At 38.4% G+C, this 15278-nt stretch overlaps 1 protein-coding gene across 1 annotated transcript in view; it reads right to left on the reverse strand.

Annotated features, from left to right (window-relative positions):
• Positions 1-213: 213 nt before the first annotated feature.
• Positions 214-15278, reverse strand: part of COL21A1 (collagen type XXI alpha 1 chain) — a 353696-nt gene continuing 338631 nt past the window's right edge. Inside the window, exons 29-30 of the mRNA XM_030198983.1 lie at positions 6451-6528; positions 214-1384 (exon numbers count right to left, since the gene is read on the reverse strand). Of these exons, the coding sequence (XP_030054843.1) occupies positions 1197-1384; positions 6451-6528 (266 nt within the window). The 3' untranslated portion in view covers positions 214-1196. The remainder of the gene's footprint in view (positions 1385-6450; positions 6529-15278) is intronic.

Genomic DNA, 15278 nt, shown 5'->3' on the forward strand with positions numbered 1-15278 from the left:
GCTAAGCGTATTCTGTAATGATGTGTGCTGAACTTCTAACATATGCAAGCAAAAAGGGGCATGGTTATGGGTGGGGAACTGGGTGTTTCATGGGTGTTCTGAAATTTAGGCACCTAGTTATACAATATAGTGCACCTAAATCTACACGCCGGGATTGACACCATGTTTGAGTTGGTGTAAATGGGTGATGATTATAGAATACGCTTAGTTGGCACTGATTTGAGCATCAACTTTTTAGGCACCATATAAAGAATCTCCTAAGGGGCCCTGCGCTAGCGGCAGTGGTAATTTTTGCCATGCGTCAGGGCCCCTTTTAACGCAGCAGGTGAAAATAGCCAAAAATAAAATGGCCATGCAGTAAGTTCACACTTGCAGCGTGGCCATTTCAGGGGGAAGTCCATTACCACCTCCCACTGACGTGGCAATAAGGGCTCCTGCGCTAACCCAGTGGGCAGCAGTAACTGGGTAAACCCCTGTGGAAATATTTTTTTAAATATTTCCGCTAGCACTGGAAATGGCACATGCTAGGGGCAGAACTACTGCTGCCACCTGCATTGGACCAGCAGTAGTTCCGGGTTGCAGCACAGCAAACCCATTGCCGAACAGCAACCCATTAGTAAAATGGTCCCTAAGTCAGTGTTCCCAAGCTTGTCCTAGTGGCACATATAACTGTTCTGTTTTTAATGCTTTTCCATAATGAATACACATGAAATACATCTCCATGAACTGATGATATATCTCATGCATATTCATTATGACTATCTTGAAAATCATATTGGCTAGCTGTGCTTCCAGGATTGATTGGAAATATTTCCCAAAGCACTTTCAAACAATATTCCCCAATTAGGAAGACCTACCCATAGTCAAAAAAACATGAAAACAAACTTTTAAAGTTGTACCATCAGCTACTATAAAGTTTAAGGCTATACATTAACCTTACTGATTTCATATATGCAAACAACCATCTACTACAAAATTCTTGAGATTCAGTATATGCCATTTATGTATTCACAAGGCACATTAATGAAAACCTTTAAAAACATACAGTATATTTTCATTTCAGATATCAATTTTATAAAACCAGAGGTACTTCTGTTGGTGTAGAAAGGGACTTTTTTTATGGAAATCTTCCTGAGACATGAAAGACTAAAAAAGATAAAATACCATATACATCTTATAGAGTCTAGAATCAGAGATTAATAATTTGGTCCTTTTCTGAATGGATCTCTTCCTACAATTGTGCTAAAACATAAAGAGGGATCACAAATTCCAGGTGGTCCAGGTGGTCCTTGTGCTCCAGGGCTTCCATATTCTCCTTGTCTACCTGGAGCTCCAGGTTCACCAGGCTGTCCTTCTTTGCTTATTCCAGGAGGACCTGCAGGGCCTTTGTATGACATTCAATGACAAACGAAATTGCAATGAATAGCTAGACAAAATTGTAGAAATACTAATTTAACTCAAATACACCAATCTAGAGAACATTCAGATATCTATCTTATATTTCACATGTTGGAAGTGTAGCATTCAAGAGTGCTTTTAGCCTAGAATAAATAAAGATGGAATAGAAGAAAACGCAGTGGGGGGTCTTTTACTAAAGATTAGTTCAAGTTATCTGAGCTGGGCCCATAGGAATAAAATGGACCCTGCTGCAGATAACTTGAGCTAAGCTTTAGTAAAAGACCCCCACAAAGGGGTAAGTCTATTAAAGGGCATTAGGAAATGGGCTTAGCACATGCTCAAAAAAACAGCAGAGCGAACAATGGTTGGCAGAAGATCTTTATGGGATATTTTACTAAAGCTTAGCACGAGTTATCTGCAGCAGGGCCCATAGGAATAAAATAGGCCCTGCAGCAGATAACTCAATCTAAGCTTTGGTAAAAGACCCCTTCAATAAGTGCTACCCAACACGGACCGTGTTTCAGCACTAAGACCTGCGTCAGGGGTCTTCAATCTCAACAATGTAATATAACATCCAAATATGAGAAATGAATAAATATCAAGCATGGAATCTTTAAAAAGACTATCTTGATGTCTAAGATGATGAGAATTCTGATATCAAAAAACCCCTACTAGTTTGGTTTTCTGTTTGGACATTGTATAGGGGTTCTTTACCTTTACCTTTGGTTGCAATCAAGAACAGGCACTGATTATAAAATACTATTTTATATTTGCAACACTTAGGCACACTCATTTACTCTAGTTCCAGGGCAGGTATAACGGATCACAGCTTAAATGAAGCTGTGTTTTCAGCCACTTATGCTAGTATTTTATAAGGAAAAGTAGGTGTCTACTCTTCTATTCTTTTTTTTTTTTTTCGTTTCATTAAAATAGGTATGTTTTGGCTGACCTAAACTAGGTGAGAGTTGTAAAATTACTCTTGAATATGCTGAATCCCGTGATTAACCAGGCTGCAGCATTGAGTCAATTCAAACAGTACTAATAAATAACAGGTTCCAATCATCTATCTCAAAATACACCAGGCAATTAGTTATACAAAATAAATATTTTTTTCTGGTAGTATCAACAATGTTTACTTTATTATACTTCAATATCAAAACAAGTACAAAAGTTAAAACAGTGTAATCTAAATACCAATTAACTTCTATCATGAACAATTCCAACTAGTTAATCTTGTTCATATACACATCTGCACCCTTTTCTTTTAGAAAACAGTTCAAACTCCACTCTGCTCAAATATCAAAATCCTCAAAGCTTGATCAATTGCCAAGTCCTTAAAGCTGTTGTTGTTCAAATCCCAAAATATCCAACTTATATACGTCCAATTGGATTTCCGCAAGCTGCTTATACTCATCCTTGGCTCGCCGATTATTCATGCAGATGTACGTCCCCAGTATATACATTCACCACAGCCCTCAGTCTCAGAACTTTCTGAGGGAGACCCATAAACAATAAATTCCAATACACAGACTGATGCTATTTTGTTTCCAAGGCATGCACCTTCTACCATTCCCCAACTGCCATCTTTTCAGGGCATTATAGTTACTGTCAAAGCACTTTCCAGCCCATCCTAAACCTGATTGCCATATATAGGACACAGACCGTGCAAGTCTGCCTGGCACCAGCCCTTGTTCATCACAGCTGGAGTTGATTTCTAAGCATCACTTGACACATCCACACACATGCAGCCATTTAAGTTTTTTTTTATACCATCCATTTTCTAATTAGAGATCATCTGTGTTAATCCCACACTATTTTGAATTCTGTCACCATTTTTGTCTCTACCATCTCCCTCGAGAGGGCATTCCAGGCTTCAACCACCCTCTCTGTGAAAAAGAACTTCCTGACATTACTCCTAAGTCTACTGCCCTTCAACCTCAAAAGCATGTCCTCTAGTATTACCATTTCCCCTTATCTGGAAAAGATTTGTTTCTATATTAATACCTTTCAAGTATTTAATCATCTGTATCATATCTCCCTTGTCCCTCCTTTCCTCTAGAGTATACATATTCAGGTTTTCCAGTCTCCTCTTATCCCAGTAGAGTACGGTCAGGGCATTCAAGGTATTCATTGAATCCCCACCCTGCCCTACCAACATGCTATTTTTCTTTTGATCCAGTTGGTCCCTTCTCTTGTCATCAAAACAGCAGATAGCATGATTGGTGCAAAGGAGTAATCCTGCCTCGCAGGGCCTTCAGTGGACACACTATTTACTAAGCCACACTGCACATAGATTTTTAGAACGCCCATGGTCAAGCCCCCTTTTTGGCAGTGCATATTAGAATTTCTGCACACTTTACAGAATATGCCTAGCAAGTTGTATGTGTAAATTCTAATTTATGCCTAGTAATGTCAATAATTGCTTGCTAAGTGATAATTATTGGTGCTGATTGGCTTGATAAGTAACTAAATTGCACACGCAAATCCAAAATATGACCGGATTTGCATGCACAATTTTGGTTGTACTATATAGAATCCGGGGGGATTGCCCTTAAATCTCATTCTTTCAGGCAGTCCATTCTTGGAATCTGTAGTTTGTATCAGAGGGAACTGAAACTGAAAATGACTTGCCCAGTTTCCCTGATTCTCAGCCCACTGCTACAGAGCTGCCAAGTTAACCAGCTCCAGGAGGGAGACTTTTTGGTCAGTCCTATTTCTCAATATATATCCTAATTCAGGGGTCATTTTACTAAGCCACGGTAATAAGTGGCCTGCGGTAGTGTAGGTGTATGTACTAGGCACACGCTGGGCCAGTTTTTACCATCTCTACAAAAAAAAGGCTTTTTTTAATGGGACAGGAAAAGGGCCTGCAGTAAAACTGAAATCAGCATGCGCCCAAAACCAGCCTGAAATGCACCCAACTACATTTTATTTATTTGATGATATTATGTTTTTATATTTTTAATATGATTTTGTATTTATGATTTTATATGTTTGTCTATTTTTAGCCTCTGAAGCAGCCCTTTTGGATGTTATATTGATCTGCTGTTTTGTTTTCCACGTTGGCATTTGCAGATCATTTGCCTTGTTGTTTTTTGGGATACTCAGGTCCATGACAGCAGTATGCAGGTCCCTGGAGCAGTTTTAGTGGTTGCAGTGCACTTCAGGCAGGTGGACCCAGGCCCATTCCCCCCTACCTGTTACGTTTGTGGAGGAAACAGTGAACCCTCCAAAACCCACCACAAACCCACTGTACCCACATCTAGGTGCCCCCCTTCACCTGTAAGGACTATGGTTGTGGTGTACAGTTGTGGGTAGTGGGTTTTAGGGGGGGTTGGGGGCTCAGCACACAAGGTAAGGGAGCTATGTACCTGGGAGCAATTTATGAAGACCACTGCAGTGCCCCCTAGGGTGCCCGGTTGGCATGTCAGGGGGACCAGTGCACTACAAATGCTGGCTCCTCCCACGACCAAATGGCTTGCATTTGCTTGTTTCTGAGATGACGTTCTTGGTTTTCATTATCGCCGAAAATAAGAAACGACAAAGTCTAGGGATGACTATCTCTAAGGACAACCAAATTTAAGGATTTGGGCGCCCCTAACTGTATTATGGAAACAAAAGATGGATGTTCATCTTGTTTTGAAAGTACGGGTTTTCCCACCCCTGGATGGGGACATTTTGCGAGGACTTCCTTATCAAAACTTGGACGTCCTTTTCGAAAATGCCCCTCCACATGTTTTTGCCTCCACCGCAATCTTCTTTTCAAAGTCTCTCTTTGCCTTCCTTATCAGCGCTTTGCATTTGACTTGCCATTCCTTATGTAGTTTCCTATTATTTTTTTCTTCCATTTTCTGAAAGATTTTCTTTTAGGTTTCACATGTCCCTGCTGCATTTATGTGACTGCAGTTACACAAGGTCTATGGCTGGTGTAACTGTGCGCAAGTAAATGTAAGTCACTGATACCAGATTACGCTAGTATTCTCTAATGGAATCTGGGCAGCCAGATGCTGTTATAGAATAGGCTCCCACTGCACAGCATCAAGGTATCTAAATGGAGGTGCCCACTTCTGGAATTGCCCCATGATATGCTTTTTTCACACCTGATAAATTATTGTGATAAATGATTTTTATATGCAAATAAGCTATACAAGCTTATACATTACATTTTAGCATACACATATGGGGCCACCCTATAATAGTGCACATATATAGCCACCCAGAGAGCACCTGATTGGCACATATTCTTAATTTTTATTTAAGGCCAATTAGCATTGATAATTGCACATTAGGACAAATGTATCGGCACTAATTCACTCATTATTCAATTAAGTTACGCATGCAAATTTGTGTGTGTCTCCAAATTTGCATACATAACTCATAGCGCCATATAAAGAATTTGGGGGAAGATGTTTATTTTAAATATATTTTAAAACTGGATCATAAGCATTATTGTTTAATGTTCTATTTGACGCAATTTGTAAAGAATGGACCAGATATTCAATGCCGGGCTGTATCTGACCGCCAGCATTAAATATCCAGGGTTTTTTTTTTGGCCATTACAAAGTTAACCAGTTAAGCTAATATTCAGGCTAACCAGTTAAGTTGTTAGCAGTTAAAGATAGGACTGCTATTTATGCAGTCAGACTTAAGCGCTAAACTTATTTGGATAGGTGCTGGATATCCTCGCCTAACCAGATAAGTGATGCGACATGGCCAGTTTAACGGTAAGCACTAACTGTGAATATTCAGCGGGAGATTGTTAGCAGCAAAAATGCTATTTAACCAGTCAGCGGCCATTTCTGACTGGGTAAATAGTGCTGAATATCTGGGGAACTGTTAATACCAGATGGAAAAAAGTAATTATGGAATTAGATGAATAAACCACTGTAAAACTGTTTAAAAAATATTTATTCTATATAATTTGGTAAAACTACTTTCAAATATGTTTTTAAATCTGTTTTATAATGTAGTACAACTACATGATGAATAAAGATGTTCTTGAATGCACTGGGTGATTTTTATGTGTTACTAAATATAGATGACATTACTTACCCAGTAAACCTGGAGGACCTTGTAATCCAGGCTCTCCAATACCTTTATTACCTTTTTCACCCATAATTCCAGGTTGTCCTAAAAACAGACATGCCAGCATTTTAATTTTCCTTCAAACAAACAGATTCAAATGAGATATATTTATTCTACAAATATTTAAAGGCTGCACCATAATGTTAGTGTTGACAGGATATATTCACATTATTTTCTAAATTACTGGGGGAAAAAAAGCCTGTAAACACAATACATTATTAACATATGAGTTGCTTAAGTACATTTCTATTACAAAATATGTCATAGATTTATTCATTACAAATTAAAACTATGAACAATAAAAATAATTTCTGAAATTTAAGCTATGACCTTTTTAACAATGGGGGTCTTTTACTAAGTTGCGTGAGCATTTTAGCTCATGTTAAAAATCAGCTGCTGCTAAACACTGAGATACGCATTATGGAGGGGGGGGGGGAGATTCTATATATGTTGCCTAAAAAATCCATGTGGTAAACATTTCTGCCTAGGTATATTCTATAATAAATGCTTAGATTTATGCATGGTATTTAGAATACGCTTAGGCGGACCTCACTGCGACTACAACTGTGCAGAGCCATTTCCAACAATTAAAACCTAGTGTAAATCTCTGTGCGTAGATTTTCACACACTGGGTCATAATTCTATAACAACATGTGTAAATTTTGAAACGTACTAAAAAATATATAAATCGTGGTGTGGAATTACAGATCAATCAAATACTCAAAAAATCCACTTATTCAAAAATGACTTAGTTTGAAGGAAAAAGGCCCAAAGAGCTCCAAGATCAATTTTAATCTCATGGAGTTTAAACAGACCTGGACGGTCTTCTCTTCATCATAGGCCAAAAAACCTTATACTGCCACAGGTTTAAACTTCTTACAATAACTGTGGTCAAAGATTATAAAGCGACTTGCATATTTTGGCCCGAGACCCTGAAGAAACAGCAAGACGCTGGCCATCGTCAGCTCGGAGCGGGAAGTGAAGGGCTCGTAACCACTTGTATCCACTTGCCTCCACCTACCCTCCTCTCCTCTTTCCTCTACACATTAATTGATTTGTTTGCTTTATTTTTTGTTTACTAGATTGTAAGCTCTTTGAGCAGGGACTGTCTTTCTTCTATGTTTGTGCAGTGCTGCGTACGCTTTGTAGCGCTATAGAAATGCTAAATAGTAGTAGTAGGAGTAGACTACACAGCGTAATACCAGAATGAGCAGCATAATCCATTATGCACCACTTCTAAAAAGATAAGTTTAATAGTGTATAATGGATACCATATAGTAATGACTATACCTACATTATAACTAAGAAAAATATGCAAGTCGCTTTATAATCTTTGACCACAGTTATTGTAAAAAGTTTAAACCTGTGGCAGTATAAGGTTTTTTGGCCTATGATGAAGAGAAGACCGTCCAGGTCTGTTTAAGCTCCATGAGATTAAAATTGACCTTGGAGCTCTTTGAGGTCTTTTTCCTTCAAACTAAGTCATTTTTGAATAAGTGGATTTTTTGACTATTTATTTGATAAATTTTGAAATGCCCATGAAACGCCCATTTCCCCACACATAGTCATGCCTCTGTTTTTCTAAGTGCATTACAATTCTGGCGCACTGCATTACAGAATATGCTTAGGGATTTGTGCATGTAAATTCTAATCAATGCGAATTAGTGCTTATTATCACTTGTTAAGTTCTGTTAACAATGCTGATTGGCTTGTTAAGCCCATTAATTTACGCTCATTGTTATAGAACCCACTCTGCATTTCTGCGCAGAAATCTAGTCACACTAATCTGGGGATATATTCCTATTGGCATCTCAGCGTTTAGCACTAGCTGATTTTAGTGCTAGCTAAAAATGTTAGTACTCCGTAGTAAAAGATCCCCCATATTACCAACACAGAGATACTGCAAAGAAGATAATTCATCCATGGCCTTTTCTGTTAATGGCAAAAATGCAATAAATACCATTAGTCTTGTGAACTAAGTTATATTTTTGAAACAAAAAGCACAAAAGAAAAGTTAATATAAACAGTTCACATTGGATGTTCAGTGCAATTTATGCAACTCAACTTCAGGATATAATCAACTAATTGAAGGAATGAAAAGATCATGAAGTAGCTTCCAGACCACATACTAATCTTTCTGTTTATATACGAATTACTTGATGACATTGACCTAAACATGGCATTGATTAGTACCTTATTCCCCTAATTCTAAAAAGTTGCATGAACAAATTTCTAACATGCACCTTTGCGTGTGCAACATACAGAATTAGGTCAGTTGTATAACTTAATAAGGTTGTACCAAATATCCATATTCAATTCGACCCTGGATAGTTGCATTCTGCCGAATAATGATTTAAATTCAAATATGAATAATCTGGGACTCTACTGTGCTAAATCCTATTGAAATGAACACTCGATCTTTTGTTTCACGTTGCTTCTTTTATTTGCTATGTTAAAGCTCAATGCCCATTATTCATATTCGGTATTCATAATTGGCTGAATAATATTTTTCATTATTTGTATTTGGCCAAATAGTAAAATATGCTATTTGGTACAACTCTATATAGATTAATTAGATGCTAATTGGCCTTAACAACCAATTATTGGCTATAATTGGTTTTAATAGGCACTAATTGGCAGTTATGCACATAATTTACCTTAGTCAATATTCTATAAGTTGCACGCTCAAATTTCTCAGCCCTGACACGCAAAAGCAAATGTGGGTGCCAGAGGCCATTAGATGTACCAGACTAATACCCGTATTTTCTAGCACCAAACGTTCAGAGCTGACGAGCATATGAAAAAATTAGCACACTGGCTCTGAACGCATTGAGCATGCAAATGCATAATAAAGAGGCCATCCCATATTCCTCCCCAGTGCTCAGCGGGCACTGTGCCAAACAAGGAAGATCCTCCCATGAGAAGCCCTATGCCAGCTTGGAGCTGGCATTGGGGTTGTTCCGAGCCATGGGGAGGAATAGGAAGACCAGTGTTGCTGGCAGACATGTTTGCTTTTTGCCGATATTGAGATCCTTCCCTTTCTCTACTTCCCTGCTTCAGTTGAAACACTAGGACATCCAATCTCCTTTCCTCCAGGCAACAAAGAGTAAACTCCCCCTCCTCATCATAAAGTAGTAAAGTTATTAGTTCCTCTTAAAAAAGTTTCAGCACAAAATGCAACCTGAATATGGTTCCTCCATCAAATCCTTATTTCTATATCCAAAGCTGTTAAAATCGAGAAGGGCGGTATCCTTTATTTATTCCAGTCTGTATCATACTCTAATAATAAGACATGCATCTGACAACTCGCTCTTCTCTCCCTCTGGCATTCTGTGCATGCACTTAAGAGCTGTGCTTGATGCACAACTCTTGAGTGGACGTGTCACGTACAAACCTCTCCCTGGACTTCTTAATGCTCAATGCTAACAGCGTGCCTAAATTTACATCTAATTAGCATTGAGCATTAGGGAGATCCTTTGCCATGCTGATCCGGTGGTATTTTTCTGGCACTGTTCCAAACAGTGTCGGAGTTTTGAGCATTTGTCTATCAGAGTGCACAACTCCAAGAGGGGAGGAACATGGGCAGGTCAGGGATATGTCAGGCAGGTGCTTGGGTTTATAGAAGCATTTTAGCAGTGAGGCACAAGCATTTACACCAGCTATTTGGCTGGCGTAAGTGATCATGTCTAAAGTTAGATGCATAAATGTGGACTTATGCTGGTATTTTATAATGGAAGTTTCATGCACAACTGCTGTTATAGAATTGGTGCTTAGGGGTGAATTCTATATATGGCACTGACAAAAGTGCTATTCTATACAACATGCTTAAAGTTAGGTGCAGTTTATAGAATGGTGCTGCCCAGGACTCACTTTAGGTGCAGTCATTTGCACTAACTGATAACATTGTGCAAATAAACGTGCCTAAATTAGGAATGTATCCCTGTTATTTTATAACAACACAAGTAAATGTAAGGAATGCCCATGACCCTCATAGTTCCGTGCCCTTTTTTTTTTTACTTATGTGTAAAATTTTAGATGGAGATACCACACCTAAATTTAAGTGCATAAATTCTAATTAAATCTAATTAGTGCCGATCATTGCTTGTTAAAATGCCAATCACTGGCACTAATTGGGTCGTTATTCTAGAACACATCCAAAACAGTTGGTTTTCAGTTCAATGATGTCGTTATTTTCAGTGGCAGTTAAGTGCCGCTGAAAATTAATGGTTACCCCCAAACAGGCCATTTAACTGATCAGGTTAAATCGTTGTGAATATTGAATCCATGGCACCTAAATTTTAGTGACCTGTTAAAGAACTACTTCCTTTCTGCCTTTAACATATGCTTTAGGTGTCAAAATGATTTATACAATTACCCACAAGGTAAATACATAAGTACATAAGGATCACCATACTGGAGCAGATTGAAGATCCTTCAAGCCCAGTATCTTGTTTTAAATAGTGGCCAATCCAGGTCACAAGTACCTGGCAAGATCCCAAATAGTTTTAGGGTATGTGAGTACAAAGTTCTGAAGGGAATTATCTTCTATGGACCTTGGCCAAGGACTGACATTCCAATGAGAGAATACAGGGGGTGATAAAATAAGAAGCAACCATTATCAAGCTAGATGCAAAGCATTGATAAAGAACGTGAAAAGAGAATATTAAGAAAAACTTGCCATGGAGACAAAAACTTCTAGTAACACCTTTTTCAGGTACATCAGAAGCAGAAAGCCTGTGAGGGAATCTATGAAACTGTTACAACACGAAAAAGCAAAAGGGAGGAGAAGACCATAGCAGAAAGATTGAATGAATTCTTTGCTTCAATCTTTACAGAAGAAGAAGATGTAACAGATCATACTGTACTGGAAATGATTTTCAAGAATGACGATGCGGAAAAACTGAAATAAATCTTGGTGAACTTAGAAGATGTACTGAGCCAAATTAAGTGATAAATCACCTGGTCTGGATGCCATATACCCCAGGGTACTGAAAGAACTCAAACATAAAATTGCTGATCTGTTGTTACTACCTGAAGATCAGAGGGTGGCCAATGTAACACCAAATTTTTAAAAGGATTCTGGAGCGATCCTGGAAATTATAGATCGGAAAGACTGACTTCAGTGCTGGGAAAAAAAGTATAAAGAATAAAATTACAGAACGTATAGACAAACCTGATTTAATAGGATAGAGTCAGCACGGGTTCAGCCAAGGGAAGTCTTGCCTCACCAATTTGCTTCATTTATTTCAAGGCATAAATATGTGGATAAAGGTGAGATAGTTGATGTAGTATATCTAGATTTTCAGAGAGATATTGACAAAGTTCCTGAGAAAAATTAAAAAGTTAAGGGATAGGAGGCAATGTCCATCTATGGATTAGGAATTGGTTATTGGACAGAAAGTAGGGTTAAATTGCCATTTTTCTCAAAGGAGAAGGGTAACTAGTGAAGAGCTGCAGGGACCTGAACTGACACTGGTGCTATTGAACATATTCATAAATGATCTAGAAAATGCAACGATAAGTGAGGTGATTAAATTTGCAAATGACACAAAACTATTCAAAATTGTCAAAACACATTCAGATTGTGAAAAATTGCAGGAAGACCTTAGAAAACTAGGAGACTGGGCATCCAAATGGCAGATTAAATTTAATGTGGACAAATGTGAAGTGCTGCACATTGGGAAGAATAATCTTAATCATACTGTTGTTACCTCATGCTAGGGTCCACCTTAGGAGTCAGCACTCAAGAAAAAGATCTAGGTGTCATTGTGGCCAACACATTGAAATCTTCTGCCCAGTGTGTGGCGGCAGCCAAAAAAGCAAACAGGATGCTAGGAATTATTAGTAAACTGATCCAAATAAGACCAAGCATATTATAATGCCTCTGTATCGCTCCATGGTGTGACCTCAGCTTGAGTATTGTGTTCAGTTCTGGTTGCCATATCTCAAAAAAGATATAGCAGAATTAGAAAAGGTTCAAAGAAGAGTGACCAAAATGATAAAGGGGAAGGAACTCCTCCCATATGAGGCCAGACTAAAGAGGTTAGGGCTCTTCAGCTTGGAAAAGAGATGGCTGAGGGGGGCTATGATTGAGGTCTATAAAATTCTCAGTGGTGTAGAAGTGAATCAATTTTTCGTTCTTTCAAAAAGTACAAGGACCAGGGGACACTCAATGAAATTACATGGAAATACTTTTAAAACAAATAGCAGGAAATATTTTTTTCACTCAAAGAATGGTTAAGCTCTGGAACTTGCTGCCGGAGGATGTAGTAACAGTGGTTAGCATATCTGGTTTTATAAAATTTGGATAAGTTCCTGGACATGGGGGGAAGCCACTGCTTTCCCCGGGAATGGTAGCATGGAATGTTGCTAATAATTCGGTTTCTGCCAGGTACTTGTGGTCTGTATTGGCCACTGTTGGAAGCAGGATACTGGGCTAGATGGACCCAGTATGGCTATTCTTATGTTCTTAAGAGAATTAAAATGAGCCAAAAAAAAGAAGAAAACAAGGATGGTTGTAAATGTTAACTTATGGCACCATACTCCCTGGAGATGTACATTTGTTAGCATACATTTACCCCCTTTTTACTAGGCCACACTAGCGGCTGCCATGTGGCAATGCTGACACAACCCATTCAAAGTGAATGGGCTGTGTCGTCATTAGTTCATGGCAGCCGCTAGTGTGGCTTAGTAAACAGAGAGGTTAGTTTGTTAATATGGCTTAAATATTTTAGTGTACATGAAATGGATTTAACATACATTGCAGACACATGTACAATTGATTTGCATGTATTAAAAATTCAAACTCATTATTAAAATGAATTTTTGAAATAGAGATCTCTAAAATAATGCGTGGAGTGGAACGGGTAGACATGACTCTACAAAGTAGTAAATTTTAAACAAATTTGAGAAACAGTTTCTTCACTCAACGTGTAATTAAACTCTGGAATTCATTGCCAGAGAATGTGGTAAAGGCGGTTAGCTTAGCGGGGTTTTAAAACGGTTTGCATGGCTTCCTAAAGGAAACGTCCATAGACCATTATTAAAATGACTTGGGGAAAATCCACTGCTTATTTCTGGGATAAGCAGCATAAAATGTATTTAACTTTTTTGGGATCTTGCCAGGTATTTGTGACCTGGATTGACCAATGTTGGAAACAGGATACTGGGTTTGATGGACTTTTGGTCTGTCCTAGTGTGGCAATACTTATGTACTTATGAAATGACCCAACAAAATTTATGAAATGTCTGAATTTCTGAAAATCAGGAATTAACTGAAAATCGTTGGCATGTGTGTATATTTATTACTCCTAATAAGCCAGATCCAATGAGCTGGAAGTCCAAAAAGTAGGCAGATAAAGCGGGACCTTAAAAATTGTATGTGCTCATATAATTAGTATATATGACACATTATAAACTACGGTAAAGACACTCAATAGCACAACAGTTGGCTGAACTTCTGCCAAGACCTCATCCATAGAGACTTTCTGAATATGTCATGGGAATCTCTCTGTCCAACTTTCAATATGGTGCAAAGTTAATGTTAAACAAGGAAAGCAAAATGCACACAGAAATTCTTGACACATTTAATGACATATATGCAAATACCATAGATAAATCTGTCATTGTAGCGATCTATGAAAAACAAGAAAATAAAGATGAGCAAGTTTGTTCGGGGAGCATTTGGATCAGTGTTCTTGTTGCACTTCCTAAGAAACCTTGGCTAAGCAGGATTGGACTTGGCTACTCTCTCCTTAGGAGACCACCAGGGATTACCAGGCAGCCAGCCAGCCAGCCAAGTCAATGATTCATAACCAGACAATGTAAACTGCAAAAGTCTGGTTTATTGGAGCACCCTACAAGAAGTTGACATTCCTTAGCAGTAGGCAATAATAAAGTCCTAGAGAACTCACCAGCCGAAGAACAACATTCCTTCCTCTTATATAGGTGAAGATGCATCTCAGTGAATTAGTAAAATATACAGAATCAAGCAACTTTATGAGTGTAGAGAAAAGTTTCAACTGGAAATTTGCGACCCAATATTAATGTTGGCTACTGTTAAGATTTATTTTACCACTAACTTGTGTTATTTTAGCACAGATCCCATTTTATGTAATGAGACCTAGTTATTAATAACTGGGGCTAACAGTAAAATAACACATCTTAACAGTAGTCCATATTGATAACTTCCTCCCTTAACTATATAACTTACAGCTAAAGATAGGACAACCTTTTTACCAGGCTTTTTCTCCCCTAACTGTATGTGGTTAGCTAGTGTGCTGAATATTGCCACTATCCAGATAGCACTAGCACTGACTGTCCTATCTGGCTAAACAGCAATAGCCACTCTCTATTATACTGGTGCTGAAAATCTGGATTTTTTTCAGTCTTGATGGCCAGTGTTTAAAACAAATGTTGAACGCAGTAGCTGAATATTGACTCATTAAATTTTAACTGCTTTCTGGCATGATTTAATGAAATACTACAAGGGGTTATAGCCACCATTTTAAAACTCAGTGACAACAGGGTAGGTGCAGAAGCAGAACAATCCTGCCTCATCCACTAAACTACCTGGACTATCCCAGTAAGTGCCGCGGAATCGGCGGTAGGGGATTCTAGCAATATGATTTGTGAGAGGGATATCATCAGGTGGAGGTACACCCTTTGGAATGGGGGTTCAGATCAGGTGGGGGAGTTTCTGATGTAAGATTTATATGATTGGGTGGGGAACTGCTTCTGACGGAGAGTTCTGATCCGTAGAGGATTCTGATGGAGAACTTAGGCTATTAGGTTGA

Source organism: Microcaecilia unicolor, chromosome 3 (assembly GCF_901765095.1).
Source record: "Microcaecilia unicolor chromosome 3, aMicUni1.1, whole genome shotgun sequence".
Taxonomy (NCBI): Eukaryota; Metazoa; Chordata; class Amphibia; order Gymnophiona; family Siphonopidae; genus Microcaecilia; species Microcaecilia unicolor.